The following is a 16,893-nucleotide window of genomic DNA, read 5'->3' as shown; positions in this document are numbered from 1 at the left end:
GCATTATCCTATGCAAAGAAGTAACATAACTTTTTTTTTTTTTTTCTTTCTTTCTTTCTTTGAGAAAAGAAGTAGCATAACTAAAGAATGTAAACTAGCCTTGTAAGGAATCAGTCTTTCTAAGCAATGCTTTGGATCCACCTTCCAGTTGAACTATAAAGACAATTGTGGGCCCTGCATTTTGTATTTTGTGACCTTATTTCTTTTACAACATAGCAGATCCAAGCATCGATATGCTCAACATTTGTCGATATAATGATCGGAGCTTGAGATTGATATGGAGTGGTGATGCTGTAGAGTCATATGAATGTGAAACCATTATGAACTCAGAGAGAAGGGGGCTTTACATAGGGATCCCATCAAAGAGGTTTGCCATTTAGCTCTTCATTTGTTAGAAAGGGATAAGTCATTTGCATGACACTATGGAACTCCTCATCCCATGTATTAGGCATCTGTTCATTGGTACAAAAGCCAAGAGGTAAAAATTTGGTTCGTCAAACATAAGAAAGATACAATAAGCATTTCAAAATCATTTAGAGCATGTAACACTAATGACATTCTCCTTATATCATAGGGGCAATAGATTTTCTTCTACAACCCTAAAATGCAGTAAATTTTGCAGCTTCAGGAATATAAATATTGGTTAAAATTCACTCTTTTAAGGAGAAAAAAGGAAGTAAAAGCAAAAGATGGGCTCTGCAGGGAAGTAGAGTGAAGGAGGTAACCTCAGTACAGTCTCAGATTTATGAAAAGTTATAGTAACACCTACTAGAATTATGGTAGATATACATTGTCGCCTTTTTCCAGTATGCAGGAGAGCATTTTATACGTGACATACAAAATCAAGATCCGTTATACCTGAAGTGTAGGTTCTTTGCTTCCACTGATAGTAGTCAGTTGAGTATTTATTACTCTTCTAAGCACATCTGAAGAGTTTGTGATGCCAGGCATCCCAGCCTGAACCAGACCATGATGAGATGGGTGTAACTTAGGATAAATCATATCTGATGATAAGCCAAAAGAAGATGAAGGTCCACCACAAGAGTGAAGTAGCTGTTCAGAAAAAGAGAGTAAATAATCAAACTAAACTAAGACTATGTGAGCTGAAGATATAATGTTAGGGTGAAATGAGTTTATCTGAATCCAAATAAATGCCAGAAAACAAGTATAATTAGTACTTACATCTTTAGATAGAAGTCCTTCTACATTGAAGTTTAGACTTGGATTGACAGCTGCAAGCTTCATTGACAAAAACTAGGAACAGAAAAGAGAGAGAGATAAAGTGTTTGGAAAAAGAAGTATCGCATGCCGATGATACTATGACTGGTAAAACTTTTGACAGAGAGCATGTGTATATGTACCTCGACTTGTCGTTGTAGTGATTGAACATAGTTGATGATTTCGTCCAGCATTACTGCCTTTCCAGTGACCTTAATCCACATTCAGAAGAAATAAATCAAAGAACAGATTTTGTAGATCAGAGACCAATATATCATTCGAAAGGACTTACTTTACTACAACCAGGAACAAGGTCTTGAAGAAACTTCATCCTCTCACTGATCTTTTCCCTCCTCAACTGCATTGCATATGAATGCCATGACTACCATCATCTTTACTTTGAAAAGTTAGAGCTATTTAGAGTGTAAAAGAACAGACCCTACCCTTTCTGCAAGACTGTGACTATTAGTTGCCTGGCCACGCCGAGCTCTTACATGAATGTAATCATCCTTGGGAGCATCCGAAGTATCTTTCGCTTGCTTTGTGGTAGGCTTCGCATTTGCCATGGCTGAGCTATTCTCTTCACCTTTCTGTTTAGTATCCATATTCTCCTTTGTGGTCTCGATAGACAGTTGTGGGGCTCCTTGGGCCGTTTCCACTACCTATCATGTATAACATTTTTGGTGATGTTAGTTTATGAAGAATACTTGGAATAAATGAAGAGAATATGAGCATAATACCTGATTGGGCCTCTTCCTTTTCGTAGCACTAGGGGCTTTGGAAGAGTTGTCTCCAGCTGCAGTAGCCAAATCTTGACCCTCTTCTTGACTACCTCCACTGATCTCAGGCTCATCCATGTCTCTCTGATCCTTTGTGCTCCTGCTGCTTGATTCATGATCGTTATTGAAGGGTACATCTTTGGAGAGTTCACTCACATCTCCCTTTGATGAATTAGAGTAAGGATTCAGAGATTCAGATGTAGCGAAAAGATTTGCCTTTCCAGTTAAAGGACCAGCAGTGAAGCATGAAAACCTCGCGGCCCGCTCAGTAAAACCAGAATCTGGGAAATGAGAAAGATTTGGATTCCACTTCATTGCTAATCCTGAAGGCTCAGCAATTGTTTTTCTGATTTGTGCATTCACGGCTGCACCGGTATGAACATTATTTTCATACAAGCCTAAGGTTTGTGAGGATGGATTCCAAAAGCTAGTAGCAAAAGAATCCACCATGGGAATTGAAAGGGTTGAGAAGGAACCAATCTGAGTTCCTTGACGGATAGATCGTGAAGGGCCAACGTGAACTGAATCAATCGACGAATTGCTGCCTTGCCAGTCTACAGATATAGCAGAGCCATGGTAGTGCAGATTAGCTGCATTCTTCTCCAACTCATACTTTTCCTTCTCATTCATATCCATTTCTATGTTTCTCTCCAACACAAACTAGATCAATTGACTAAAGTTAAAAAAAAACCTCAGCAGAACAATCACAAAAGATGTCTAAGACCAGCAAAAGGGACAATAGATGGGTAGCTGAAAAAAAAATCAATGTTTGCTGAAGCTAAAATCTATGGAACCATTTAGTAGATAAAACAAGTGGGAAGAGTAAACTGCTTCCAAGTAATAGAACCAAGAAAGGAGCTTATTGAATAGCAGAATAGCTCATTTCAGCAATCAGTAACTTTTGATACTAACATGATCACCTAACCTATAGAAAAAGTTCAGATACTAGATATGGTATGCTACACAGATGGAAGAAACTGGATAGGCTATATAATGGGTTCAGAAGCCAACAGTATCAAATATCACTAGCATAAAAGAAAAAAAAAATGAAATCAATCAAGAAATCAAAAGGAGAAGTTAAGATTCAAGAGACCTACAGATGAGCAACAGTGACATAAGAATCAAAATTATACCCTAAGATACTGGAATTGCAGACTCCTACATTAGATATCAAAAGTCCAAATAGAAGATACACTATTTGCCATCTGATGCTTCCTGAAATCCATATGTTCAAGCACCAAAAAGCTTAAAGAGCTACAAAGATATGACCCCAGACGACAGGAAACCCAGCTGTTACCAGAAGTGAAAAGCCAAGCCAACCCAACAGAGAATCTTAAATCCTCAGCAACTTCAGCAGTAGTTTAAGCACACATTGGCCTCAGAGCTCTATAAACCAACAAGAACTACCCCCACTCCTTAGGTCACTGGAAAGAAAAGAAAAAAGAAAAAAAGGAAAAAAAAAAAAACAACCACTCAACTAAAAGTTGGAAAAGAAAGGTACCCAACTCCAGATTCCTTTCTCCTTTTCTCACTCTATGAAGCTTTTCTCCATTGGAGGAAAAAAAAAAATTGAAAGATTGGAACTTTCTCCTATTTTTCCACTGCTCAGATCCACTCTCTACAGTCTCATGCTGCCATGTCATGCTCTAATGAGAGCAAAGCTGATGAGAGATACAGAGGTCCCCTCTTCTGTTGCCTGAGAGACAGAGAGAGAGAGAGAGAGAGGAAGTGAGAGATGAATTAATGGCAAAGTTTTGCTTGCATTTATACCCACGCCTCTATGAGAGAGAGAAGACCAATTGAATGATTGATTAGCCATGCCGGGGGATGCTACACAATAAAGGCTCCTCCTGTTCACCCTCTCACTTCCTTAATCCCCATGGAAATTTATTTCAGTGATCCTTCTTTTGCTAACCATCCTTTAATTATGCTGTTTAACTTTGTTTTCTTTTTTTACTAAACATCTAACGAGCTTTGAGCTAGCATCCTGACATTGCCAACTTTCCCAATGTTATTTTACTCCCATCTTCTGAATGAGCTGTGCTGTAAATAATAATTCTTCATGATTCTTTGACTGTCTCTGTAATAATGCATCCACAGCATAATTTATTTTCTAAAAGCTAATCTAAGGAGGGTCCTCATACTATATTATATAGATAGATTAAATATTAGTATTAAGCTATTTGATACAAAATTAGCCATAACAGGACATATTAGCCAATCAGAACCTGATCTGACGGCTGGAATTAATTGAAAGTCTTAAGGACCACGGAAAAATAATTGACGAAGACATCACAACTATTATTTCGTGTCAGATGGGATGTTTCCTTCATCATAATTTGCACAGGGATCCACATCCAACTGTTTGCTAATTTTTCTGGCCTAATCTTTTCACAAGTATAGAGCTAAATTTTAGAAAGGATTAAATGCCACATGAATTGGATTCATAGGTTTAAAGATGGTATAATTACACGTATATATATACTCCTGTAACTATTAATTATTTTCACACAACTTCTTTTATTTATTCTTTTATGACTTATTAAACTCTCTTTAATTACGGTAAAGCTTTTGAAATGCACCTCACGCTAGATTTTTATTATAAAAAAAAACAACATGTCAGTACGTAGAATATTTTATTTTTATTTTAGTCGAAAGAAAAAGAAGAAAGTTGATAAAAATAAATAAATAATCATTTAATATTTTTCTGTTAGGGTGAAAGATTTTCTATAATTTACACTGACAATCTTGAAAAAGTAGTTATCCTTTTAAAAATATAACATCATGAGAGCCTCAAATAGATCTATTTAGGGATTAAAGTAATGTTAGCATAGCCCTGAGATTACCACCTGAGATGTTGTTAATTAAGCATGAAACTTCTTTAAAGAAAGCACCTATAAAATGCTACTCTCTTTCAATCTAGCTTGCTTAGACCAAGCTTAAGAGTAATCAAATCTCCCCCCACACTTCACTAAAGTCCTTTTTCTCATCCGAGAAGTTATATAAACTGACCTACTCTCTCTCACTTTCTCTTTAGCTTTCTTTTCCATTTGCCACCTCTCAACTCTCAATAGAATCCTGTTAATAAGATGCAAAGGATAAAAGACTTCCTGACTCCAAAGTAGAAGACAATGGACCACAAAGCTACTTAGAAAGATTTAAAAAAAAAAAAAAGGTTTTTATTTTTTAATACTCTGATATAGATTCCTTGCCCTTGCCAAAGACAGTGGTCCTTCCAAAACCAATGAGGCTCTCACATACCTACAACATTGCAGTTTGGCCAAAGGTGCAGAGCTAAAGAAATGAGCAAGTGTGCATAAGATAAGAGTTGGCTAATGGCTCTCCTTTTTCTGGGGGATGGTGGAGAGAAAGAAAAAGAAAGAAAGAAGAAGAGCTAATAACTAAAACAACCAAATCCATTCTAAAGCAGACAAGGGCATGGGGATGGGGGGTGGGGATTCCACTATTCCAGATCCATTAGATCTAGTTTCCCCTAACCTTCACTTTTCAACATCAAACAAAGAATCCCACCACCACCCCCAACTTAGAAAAAGATAAGGGAACTGAGAAATACCTAAACAAGCCTGTTTTTGGAAAGAAAGTCTAGGCCTATGAGGTGTTCCTCGGACAAAGCTAGAGTATCAATGGCTCTCGCTAAGCACGAGAAGGGCATGTAGATGCATACTACAGCGTACGCTGGTGGTCTTATTTTACTATTAGCATTTCGATGGATATGTCTATAGGCCAAAGTCTAAATTGCAAGGCACATCTTGGGAAGCTTTGAAGTGAAGTGGTACTTCTTCCAAGAGTTTTAATAAGGACCTACCCACCCATTAATGATTGGCATTGAGCAAAGAAATGGTACTGCCTGCCCTCACTACCAGTCAATACCATTCATCTATATTAATATACTGCCTCTGGGTCACTGGGTGTGCCTTTTGTATGTAAAGAGAAAGAGAAAGAGATCTCATCCAAATAGTAACTACTATTTAGTATTTACAAAGCTTAGTAGAACTACCGTATGGTTGTGAGCACAGAAAGTGTGAGGCATTAATGTTATTTCTGTACATCAGAGAAGAGCATTTATGAGGCATATGATAAATATACGGCAAAAGGACGAAGTAGAACAGCGTTTCATACTTTTATTTTTGTTGGATATATCCCAATTTCTGTGGATTGGTCCCTCCTGAACTGTTATAGTTACACAATTTTAATTCCGGACACCTTTTTGCCTTTAACTCGCACTATAGTTCTTATTTTTTTTTCCTAAGAAAAAGTATTATATATAAAAAAAAAATCGAAAAAAAACATTCACTATCTTATGTTACATTTTTATAATTTTAAAATACCATAATTATCCCCATCGAAATTATTGTATTTTTTTTTCTTCTAAAATATCATTTTATTAAGTTAAATATAAATAATCATAAAAAGAAATATTTTACCTTTGTATACATTATTTAAAATGGTTTGAAAACTATAAGAAAAAAAGTATCTTCTTTTTTTTTTTATGCAAGACAGAAATCGTTGGTAAATATTCATTAAAAAAATGTAATGACAATTGCGATATTTTAGAAATTTTTAGTGGTAATTATGTAAAACTCTCTATATTTTTATTTTATTACATTTCACTCTGACCATATAAAAAATCCTATACATCAGTGATAGTATTCTAACACATTCTCATTACCATTTCTCGCTAAGCTAATTATTCTTACTATTTTTTATTTTCCTTTTCTCGATTGGGCTGTTAGCCATTTTAAATGGGTTGGATAACGTATAAGCCAACTTCATCAAATAATAGGCCCGGCCCAAATAAACTAAACGAATTCTTTACCGCTAAATGATCATCTCGGACACCAACGCAAATTGATTCCCTAGGCCCTAAAGCTACACTTTGTAAGAACCCTAAGTCTAGGTTGTAGGGTAGACGAAAGAGAAGTAAGCCGCCATGAGGAGGTACATCTCGATAGATGACTCTATCGAGCTCTACTCCTTATCTTTTCGGTTTTGGTGTCGAATTGATCTCTCTTTCGAAGTTTGATATTTTGGTTCATGCTCGTAGCTCTCTAACAAAAAAATTTATCAGATTTTTTATGTTCTCTACTTATCTTCTTCTTCTTCTTCTTCTGGGTTTGTTTGATTCATTTCTTCTTCTTCTTCTGGGTTTGATTAATAATGGCAGCAAAATGATGAGCTTTCTTGATCTGAATTTGATGTGGATAACACACAATGGTCTTCAAAGTTCTCTGATTGCTAGCCTTTTCCAATAAATCTTTTCTCAAAAATTTTCCTACGAGAAGATCAAGTGATCAAAAGATAATGCCTGCCTCTGTTTGTCAAAATAATAAGTGTGACTGCTGAATCACACCCCATTTCTGCTGTACAAGTCTCTGTCACGAAAAATAATGGTAAAAGAAAAGAAAAGAAAAGAAAAGAAACATAAATGAGATCAAATGCTGAGCTCACAACATAAATGAGATCAAATGAAGGGGCTACCAATAGTCCATGCAAGAACATGATCCTCTCCTGAAGTGATGAAACCTACTTGCATCTCTGACAATTATATCCCTGTCATATATCTCACTGATAAGCTTAATAGCAGAGTGACAATCTCCACATACTCTGAGGTTCTTCACTATCCTAATGCTGGTGCCTGGGCTAGTACCAATGAGCCCAAAGGCTATAGCCAGCTTCTCACTGTGAAGAGCCAATGAACTCTCCTTTGCTTCTTCCTCATCAATATCAAGCAACACCTGAGTAGTATCAGCTTCATATCCTGCAAGCTTCAATCTCTCGCCCATCTCATCGAGCATTTTGTAGATCTCTTTTTTCCTCGGATGACCGCCATCACCGGCTATGAATTCATGAACTACGCCATCCATTTCGATAGAACTGCAACCAGGCACTTTCTCAACTCCTCTATCAGACATCATTTTTCTCACCTTATGCACACCTTTCCAGTTATTAGCCATGGCATATATGTTTGATAGCAAAACATACCCAGCATTATCGTCTGGAGCGGCTTCGATAAGCCTAAGTCCAGCCTTCTCGCCCAATTTAAAGTTCTTATGGATCCTACACGCACCAACCATTGACTTCCAAATGACAGCATCGGGCTCCACCAGCATCGTCTCGATCATCTCCTCAGCCTTCTCAAACAAGCCGGCCCGGCTGAAGAGATCCACCATGCATCCATAGTGGCCAATATCTGGCTCAATCTTGTAAACTTCAGTCATTTTCCGGAAAAGTTGCTTTCCTTCATCGACCAACCCTCCATGGCTGCAAGCATTTAACACACAAGCGAAGGTTATCTTGTTTGGCGTAACACCTGAATTTTCCATCATAAGGAAAAGCTCGACGGATTCTAAGCTGTGGCCATTTGTAGTGAAGCCGGAAATCATTGCATTCCAGGTATCCACATTCCTTTGAGTCGCTGTCTCGAATGTACAGATAGCTCCTCCAATGTACCCACATTTAGAGTACATATGGATCAATGCGGAACATAAGTTCTCGTCGATCTCAATTTTATTCCTATCGATGTATGCATGTGCCCATAAGCCTTGACCCACTGCACCCAAATGGGCAACTGCAGAGAGAACGCTAACCAAGCTCACTCGATTCGGGCAGCACTCCTGGCTCTCCTGCATCGATCGGAAAGTCCCAACAGCCTCCTCAAGCTTGCCAATTTCGATGTAATACGCCATCAACGTATTCCAAGAAACCACATCTCGAGCAGGCATTTCGTCGAACAGATCGCGGAGCGAGTCCCCATCCTTGCAATCAGCATAACCTTCCAGCATGCTGTTCCAAGAGACGACGTCCAAGTGTGCACTTTTATCAAACATCTTGCGGGCATCAGAAATCCGGCGGCAGACTGCATACAAATGGATCAGCTTGTTCCGGACGTGGGAATTGGAGTACAGCTCACGCTTGATCACCTGGGCATGGAGCTGCATTCCATGGGCAAGAGCGCGGAGCTGCGTGCAAGCCTTGAGAGCGAAGGTGAAGGAGAAGTGGTCAGGGTCTTTCGAGCCGAGGAGGAGCATGCGATGGAAAAGGTGGAGGGATTTGAGAGAATTGCTTCTTTTCAGGTGAGCTCTCATCAAAGTGGTAAAGAAGAAGTTGGGAGGCTGTTCGAAGGAATTGAGGAGCTTCTCGGCGTAGTCTAGACTGCCATGGTCGGAGATAGCGTAGAACTCGACGAGCCGGCCGGCGGAGTAGGAGTCGGTGATTTGGGACGTCTTGACCATGAGGGAATGGACTTGGGTGGCTTCTCGGAGGTTGGTGCAGAGATGGAGGAGGGAAAGGTTTGGATTTTGGAATGGGGAATTGGTGGTTGGATTGAGGGGTGTCGATGGTGGGGAGAGAGAGAAGGGAAGTGTGGCCACTGATGGCATTGGGGCGACCGCGAAAAGAAGAACGAGTGGAGAGTAAGTGAGTATTCGGAAGTCGTGGGGATATCAAAATCAAGATGTGTTATTATATAATAGAACGCCTAAATCTCCAGAAATAAGTGACAATATGAAGAATACTTCTAGAGAGAGAGAGATGGCCTTCGGTAGAAGAGCATTCAACGACGATACTAAAGGAAAAGTGAGCAGGTTTTACACATAACAAAACCATAACCATCAAAGCTAATGTGCGACACTTAGGTCTTCTTTTTATGACCTTCATTGCCTAAAATCAAGGTGGTTCAAAAGTAAAATAATACTTGTGAAATTTGAAGCAAGCAACCAAGGTTACGCATCTCTCAAGAAAAGCTATCTTTTTAGCTTATAAGTCAATAGATCTAATCAAGAAGAAATCTTTCAACCCCTTTTTCTTTGGCAAGGAATAGACAAACTCTAGATCAAGAAACCAAGATCACAGAGCTACCAGCCAATCATGCATTCCCCCAAAAATATAAGGAATAATAATAATCATCGCGGTACAATCCAGGCTATGGATTAATTGAGTCCGCAAGGAGGAGAGATCGCAACAATGGCGATAATAGTAAGAGAAGAAGATGATGAATGACAATAACATTAGAAGTAGACCCAATGAAGAATTCGATGACGAGAGATTTTTCCCATACAACGGTCGAAAGGGGTCAGCAATTGGTCGAGATCACACGATAAAGACTTCAAGAGGCATATGCCAATAGTTTTTTTTTATTAAAACCAATTACGTTACTCAAAAACCTTGATTATAAAAAGAGTCGCTAATATCAACAACAATAAAAGAGATAAGAGGGTCACGGAGAGCCTCTTCCCACGTTCAATCAAAACACGAAGACTGACATGTGTTTGTTAGTCAATCTACTGAACGGTTGGCTTCACTGTATACATGACTAATTGAGACAGATGAGAAGGAGGCTAAAAGAACAATATATGCCCTTATCACGATGTTGGAGATAGAAGAGCACGACATGGAGGGCAAAGGCTTTGGCAACCAAACTGGAGGCAAAGCGGCCATAGTGACTGCCGACCAAGATTAGGAACCAAACGGGGTGCGCAAGATGAAGCCTCCCTCAATTTGTTGGGGCACGAAAATAAATCGTCAATGTTAAACTTGAAGAATTGGGATAACATTAAGCACTAAATTGATAAGGGTCAATCTATCTATCTGGGTAAGAGAGGACTACTTCCATCCCACAAGATGCTGGTCAACTCGGGATAGAAGCTCTTTGTGATCACAAAATGAGTAGGTATTTCAGAGAGATTTTTTTCCCGAGCTACTTGAAGGGGAAATTGCCAATGTTAATTTTGAAAAATTGTTGTCCATAGTTGATAAAATAAAAATGCTATTATCCATATAATAATATGAATACATGTGAATCTCACGGTGGATTGGACAGTATAAATAACAATTTACTTGAGTACGTCGGTTAGATTTAATCATCTTATACCTTAGTTTATATATATATATATATATATATAGATCTAGATGGACTTATATCAAAAGTTGGAACGATTCAAAATAATTAGATAATATTCTCTAGGCAAGGCATAACTAAGAATTAAAATTTAGCTACATCATGGTTTGATCCGTTCATTGTACGGAATAGAAAGTGTATTATTTAACATTTATTTGTACTCTTTCATATAGTAACATTCTCCTCTACTAGAGGCTTACAGCATTTGTATATGAACAAGCAAGAAAGTTGACAAGGTCCCTAGTTTTATATAAAAATAAAACTTATTTTACGTAATTGTCTAGTAGTCATCTCTTTTCTCTCTAGTTATTCACCTAAGTGAAATGCAAATTATATACGAAGATTTTAATTACAGTAATATATTTAATGAAACTTTTATTAAATATTAATTCTGAATTTAAACTATAATTTTTGTTATAGTGGCATTTAATTAAGAGCATCTAGTTTAAAATTGATAAGCCAATTATAATTAAGGGGTTATTGAATTTCACTTTGTAGACAGGATCAAAAACAAGTTCATCATCCACTTCTATTCTATGACATATTGAGGTCTTAACTAAACTTGATTATTAAAAAGAATTTTATGCACAAATTAAAAATAAAAATAAATTATAATAATTATTCAATTCACAACCCCACACACACACACACACTCTCTCTCTCTCTCCCTCCTCCCATTGCATTACATTACATCAATTACATCAGATACCGTCCGTGCGTCACTATTACCGATCTGGCACGCATAGTCCTCTCCTGCCCGTCAACCTCGCCTTCCCCTCACCACCGGTCAGCTCACCACCACGTGAAAGTCCCGTGCCTTCCGTCCTAAATATAACCTTCGCCCCCAAGCGTCGCTATTCATCGACCGTTCCTTTATATGCCCTCTCTTCTCATCTCTCTCCCCTTTCTTCTCCATCGATGGCGGATTCGATTTCCTCCGGCCTCCTCTTCCTCCCTTTCGAAGAGGACGAGGAAGACGAAGAAGAAGCCCCCCACGAAATTCTAGGCCCCTTCGTTCCCGTTTTCTCCTACGACCCTGAATCCGATTACCCGGACGACCACGCCTCCCTCGCCCTCGACCTATTCGATCGCCGCGTCCCCCTTCATCCGATCCGCATGGAATCCTTCCCGGTTTCGCCGCCTGAGGAGATCCGATTGGATTACCTCGGTCTCAACCTAGGGTTAGGGCTGGGGCTCGAAGAAGATGACGGTGGGGATCGCGATCGGGAGGTGGAGGTGTCGGTGGCTTCTGATTGGGGCGCCGACGATTTCTTCGTTGGGAGGAGGAGCTCTACATCCGATTCGATCGAGTTCTCGCGGGCTCGGCCTGTGGGTTCCGACGGTTTGCGGATCACGGGGTTCGATTCGGATTCGGATTCCGATGAGCAGATCGTCGCCATCGGAGCTGATATGGAAAGCATCGATGTCCGTGGTCAGAGAAGAGATCCGAACGAGGATTTCGAGTGGGAGGAGGTCGATGGCCGGCTCGATGACAGGGATGTCGTAAGCATCACAATCGTTGGCAATGGAGACGATGGTAGAGATTTTGATCATGATGTAGCCGAGCAAGAAGAAGAAGCGGTCAGAAATCTACAATGGGAGGTTCTCTTGGCCGTTAATAGCTTGGGAAGGAGTCCAATGGATCCCGACGATGTCGAAGGATACTTCGTCGATGACCATGAGGGATTTGTCTATACTTCTGATATCGAGGCATACGAGGTCTTATTCGGGCAGTTTGCAGACCATGAGAGCTCTCTCAAAGGTAGCCCTCCGGCAGCTAAGTCGGTGGTCGAGAGCCTCCCCTCGGTTGTGCTGACGAAAGAGGACATTGCAAATGATGATGTCGAATGTACAGTTTGTAGAGATGGGATTTTGGTTGAGGAAAGGGTTAAGCGGCTTCCATGCTCGCATTATTATCATGAAGACTGCATTTTGCCATGGTTGGCTATACGGAATACGTGTCCCCTGTGTCGGTACGAATTGCCGACGGATGATCCTGAGTATGAGAAGTGGAAGGCCAGGAGGGGCAGCAGTGTTGTGGCCCAGGATTAATCTCAGTCAGGTATACCTATTAAATCTTACCTGAATAGTAGGATTAGTATGCGAAGCAGTATATGGTGGTCAATATGATTTTACCTTTGTTCTTGTTTGGAGGTTACACAATTTATTGCATACTCCCTTTCTTTCTTACTTTTCTTTAGGAAAGTGCAAATTTAATTTTTTTTTTTTTTTTGTAATAGACTTTCCATTGGAATTGGTCAACTGAGATGTTATTGTATATCAGTGTCAAATAAGATAGCTTCTGCCAGGTTGTTACGTTTGTGTTTCATCAAATAATACATTTGGTCAGTAAGGATGTCGCACTAATGTGTAAGTTTCCTTCTTCTTTTTTCCTTTTTCTTTTTCTAATTTCTTTGGGGAACCTGAAAGTTTTCATATATGTTTATCGGTTGTGTGTTTTTTTAAAAAAAATTTCTAATCAGCTAATAAGAAGTTATTTGAGAGATTGTTTGATGTTAGTTGATAATATATATATATATATATATATATATTTTTTTTTTTTTACATTCTTTGAAGTAGCTGCTTGCCAAATTATGGTTCCGTATTTAGACTCTATATCTCTTTGGAGAATAGGACCAGTGATTAATTCATTAGCTATGTTGTTAGTTCCACTACTTTGAGTTGTGCCACAGGAATGTTTATATTTCAGTTTGTGCTACATTCACAGTGTTTATCTATTTTGATATAGATCATGTCTTTTATCCTCCATGACATTGTTGGGGATTCTCCTAATGAAACACAATCTTTCACTACCTATGAAAGTGGTTGTAAACTCGTATTATATCATTCTAGGTTAGTTGTGATTGTCATGCTATACAACAACTTCCTCCACTGATTGCATCTTTCATATTACTGTTGTCAAATATCATTTGTTGCTCAATTTAATTGTGTTGCATATGTCTTCAAGAGTCCTGTGGGTTGATCTTCTCTTCGTCAGTTGATAACTGCCCTGATAAAATTGGTTAAATCCATGGATATTAAGTGCCAGTACCATGCTGCTCGACATACATGCCTTGCTGGCACGGTACAACAGAAAGGCTGTTTAAAATGTCGGCATGGTTTTGTGCCTGCCGTGCCACCTTGTTCTGGAGGCAATTGAAGTTTTATACCTTTTACCATCTTGGTAGTTTAGAGTGTGATAAAAGAGTGCTGATGTCTTTATTAAATGATAGGGGTTCACTGGCATATCCCGACCTTTCCGGTGATTGAATTATTTGCAGTACTCACTTATGCCACCTCATACCATGTACCTCGCTGTTTTACATCAAATGATGCCTTAATGTTTTTTTCACTAACACAGCTGAATGCATCTTGTTCTCTTCTGTATGTTATATCGATTCCTATCAATCTTCCCGTGACTTTTGACTTGCAAGGAGAAGGCAAAAGCTCTTTTTCTTATGGTACTAGAACTTTTATTGGTGTTACTGTATATTGTCCTCTTAGTTCAGTATGTTGATATGTTTGCAAAGTACTTATAAATGCCATAAGGCAGTGAAAACATGGCCTTCACTGAGTTTAGTATATTTTGTCTAAGCCATCTAAAACTTGGTCCATAAATATGATGATTTGCTTGAATTAACACCTATCTCGTGACAAGAGGTAAAACAAGTTTAATTCTCAAATCTCAACTTTAGCTTACCTGATCCTTTGTTTTTATCTGTTTGTGTTTACCTAAATGTTCGTTTCGAGATTAATATATATTTTTTATAACTGAATTTATTGATCCAGTTTTACCTTTTTTCCCCATATTATTCTTTTGGTCATATTCTTGTCATTAAACATTCATTAATCCTACAACTCCCTTTGTATTTTCTGAGTTCAAAATAGTACCACAGTGGTCTGATCATGTTGACCAACCTTTTTTTTTTAGCAATGATGAGTTACGACTGAACAAATGCAAATGAAAGTAGCATATAAAATCACTATTCATATAGTTTAATTCTGCCATGGAAATTTTTTTTTTCGTATCCATATAGGCATCTCTTGAATGGAGAAAAAATATTTTGCAACCAATGTTAAAATGTTCGACCAAGTAGCAAGGAACGTCAATCCCCGTGCTGTCATTTGGCTAAAGGATCATCAACTTGAGAGTAGAATCAGTGAGGACAATTCAATGAAAGCTGTGCCCATTGCTGCGGATTCTGATTAGCGATTAGTGGTATACAGAAGCATAAATATGTCATCTCTAGTCCAACTTTGTTAAGAATTTCCTCACTGCATTGATCACTGCGAGAGGATTCTCCAAATGCACAGCATGGCCACAATCTGGAACTATAATTTTTTCACAGAATTTCTCTCTTTGGTTGTAACCTTCGCCTTCTGATTTGCCCTTGATTTCCCTGCACATCTGCTGAGCAATCTCCCTAAACTTTATATCCTGTTCCCCCACAATGAAGAGAAGAGGTTTCTCCGAGTGTTTTAAGTCCTCCCACAGGGACCTAGCATAAGTACAATATTCAGTTTAGTTTTTCCATGCCAGTCAGTAAATCTGGAATAAATTGTCTATGTTGTCGCTACAAAGCTGTCCATGCTGATTGAATTAATTGAAACTACCAATACGAGAAATGGTCTATATTTTCGCTAACCCATTACAGTTGAATTCATGAAAACTGACTTTATATATGAACGTAAGAATAAATGCTCTTTTGGTAAATCCAATATTCATTGAGCTTTCTATAAAATAAAATAAAATAAAATAAAATAAAAAAACAGAAAAGGAGAAGAAAATAATCGAGCCACCACTCCTTGCTGGGCATTAAAAACCAGGATCCATCAAAGTTTGAGGTAGTGAATCATGTCATGATTGGTCTTTTGATATTACCCAAGATACAAGCACAACATAAAATGTGTCCAGATTCAGATATGCGTACTTAATTTCTTCCTCCTTCCATCAGGTAAAATATTATGTAATGTGAAATGGAAAGAGTGCAGAAAAAAGTACTTTACCTTTGCTGTCCAATGCTCGAGTCACAAAGAACCTTGGCAAGAGTTTTGACGTCATTATGCTTTGCACGGTTGCTCCTTATACTTTCAAAATGTGGATGTTCTCTTATACTGTATAAACAAATTGGTTAGTCAACAATAATTGATCAGATATATAGTATGTAGATGGAAAAGACTAAGCCCCATTCACTTGGAAAATAGAACTAATTCTAAAAGTAGTTTTATTTTTAATAACAGAAAAAGAGAGTTAATATCAGTATAATTCTAATGTTTATTTGAATAAGAAATAATAATTACATTTGATGTGGTATAAAATTAATATTAAAGTAATGAAGAATAGTAAATTTATATTGAGAATTAGTGAGATTTTAAACTAAATAATAAAAATGATGTAAAATAGAAGTGGTAATATTGAGTATTGTCTAACTTAGGAGAAAAATAGTAATTATATATTATTATTAAATTAATTTTTAAAACTCGTATGAAATAAAAGAAAAGAGAATAATATATTAGAATATCAGAAAAAAATTAAGTTATTATTTAATTACTACACTAAACTAAGAAGACTTATTCTAAAAAGAAGACTTCATATTTCACTAACCGTCTCCTGATTATAAGATAACACAGAAGTATTGTTTGGAGTCATTAGCTGGCAATAGAAAATCAAATTGTGTCTTATCTGGATCCTCTGTGCCAATCTCTCAAATCACAACCAAATTAAGAATACATCTCTATTGGACAAAAGTCACAAAATGAATAGAACTCCACAGCAATATATCCAGTCTAGTAGAAAATAACATAACATTACTATATTATGACTGCTACAGAAAATGCCCCATCAGAAATTTAAATGTATAATCGCATTAGCCATCTGTGGTTCAATGTTGGGACTTGGCACATATTCGTGTTTAGACCACAGTTTTAATTTGAATCTGAACATGCTAATCCATCGTTAATTTCTTTGATGAATTATTA

The 16,893-nt window shown here is 37.9% G+C and overlaps 4 protein-coding genes and 1 non-coding gene across 10 annotated transcripts in view; 2 read left to right on the top strand and 3 right to left on the bottom strand.

Annotated features, from left to right (window-relative positions):
• Window positions 1–100: 100 nt before the first annotated feature.
• On the bottom strand, window positions 101–3,114 carry LOC140780674 (transcription factor bHLH76). The gene is made up of 7 exons (XM_073126374.1): window positions 1,959–3,114; window positions 1,662–1,880; window positions 1,511–1,576; window positions 1,362–1,430; window positions 1,183–1,254; window positions 859–1,053; window positions 101–452 (listed from the first exon to the last, which is right to left on the bottom strand). Exons 1-7 carry the CDS (start codon window positions 2,631–2,633, stop codon window positions 360–362), a joined length of 1,389 nt encoding a protein of 462 aa, XP_072982475.1. The 5' UTR covers window positions 2,634–3,114; the 3' UTR covers window positions 101–359.
• A 4,066-nt stretch (window positions 3,115–7,180) lies between these two features.
• On the top strand, window positions 7,181–7,255 carry LOC140780810 (small nucleolar RNA R160). Its single transcript, XR_012107572.1, has one exon. It is a non-coding gene; the product is annotated as a small nucleolar RNA R160 (small nucleolar RNA).
• A 51-nt stretch (window positions 7,256–7,306) lies between these two features.
• Window positions 7,307–9,965, bottom strand: LOC140783016 (pentatricopeptide repeat-containing protein At5g48910-like). Its single transcript, XM_073129948.1, has one exon. It carries the CDS (start codon window positions 9,395–9,397, stop codon window positions 7,493–7,495), a length of 1,905 nt encoding a protein of 634 aa, XP_072986049.1. The 5' UTR covers window positions 9,398–9,965; the 3' UTR covers window positions 7,307–7,492.
• A 1,815-nt stretch (window positions 9,966–11,780) lies between these two features.
• On the top strand, window positions 11,781–13,230 carry LOC140787781 (uncharacterized). The gene is made up of 2 exons (XM_073136885.1): window positions 11,781–12,976; window positions 13,155–13,230. The coding sequence occupies exon 1, from the start codon at window positions 11,833–11,835 to the stop codon at window positions 12,964–12,966; it is 1,134 nt and encodes a 377-aa protein (XP_072992986.1). The 5' UTR covers window positions 11,781–11,832; the 3' UTR covers window positions 12,967–12,976; window positions 13,155–13,230.
• A 1,648-nt stretch (window positions 13,231–14,878) lies between these two features.
• The window catches only part of LOC140787755 (protein PHYLLO, chloroplastic), a 35,540-nt gene continuing 33,525 nt past the window's right edge, over window positions 14,879–16,893 (bottom strand). For all 6 annotated transcript variants that reach the window (XR_012108887.1, XR_012108886.1, XR_012108889.1 and 3 more), the window contains exons 27-28: window positions 15,922–16,029; window positions 14,879–15,413 (exon numbers count right to left, since the gene is read on the bottom strand). Coding sequence is in view for 2 of the 6 variants with exons in the window: in XM_073136852.1 (XP_072992953.1) it covers window positions 15,161–15,413; window positions 15,922–16,029 (361 nt within the window). In the remaining 4 variants the exon portion in view is untranslated. The remainder of the gene's footprint in view (window positions 15,414–15,921; window positions 16,030–16,893) is intronic.

This window comes from Typha latifolia, chromosome 1 (genome assembly GCF_019914945.1).
Source record: "Typha latifolia isolate L0001 chromosome 1, TyphaL0001v2, whole genome shotgun sequence".
In the NCBI taxonomy this organism is placed as follows: Eukaryota; Viridiplantae; Streptophyta; class Magnoliopsida; order Poales; family Typhaceae; genus Typha; species Typha latifolia.
Note: the sequence above shows the minus strand (reverse complement) of the source record. Positions and strands in the feature narration are given on the sequence as shown.

What these genes read in the sequence shown, in the direction of transcription:
- LOC140780674 (XM_073126374.1), bottom strand. Translation starts at nt 2,633, where the DNA reads ATGGATATGAATGAGAAGGAAAAGTATGAGTTGGAGAAGAATGCAGCT. An exon ending in AAAGGAAGAGGCCCAATCAG is followed by an intron (nt 1,881 to 1,958) that starts GTATTATGCTCA and finishes TATACATGATAG; the next exon opens with GTAGTGGAAACGGCCCAAGG. An exon ending in GCAAAGAACCTACACTTCAG is followed by an intron (nt 453 to 858) that starts GTATAACGGATC and finishes ACCAATGAACAG; the next exon opens with ATGCCTAATACATGGGATGA.
- LOC140783016 (XM_073129948.1), bottom strand. Translation starts at nt 9,397, where the DNA reads ATGCCATCAGTGGCCACACTTCCCTTCTCTCTCTCCCCACCATCGACA.
- LOC140787781 (XM_073136885.1), top strand. Translation starts at nt 11,833, where the DNA reads ATGGCGGATTCGATTTCCTCCGGCCTCCTCTTCCTCCCTTTCGAAGAG.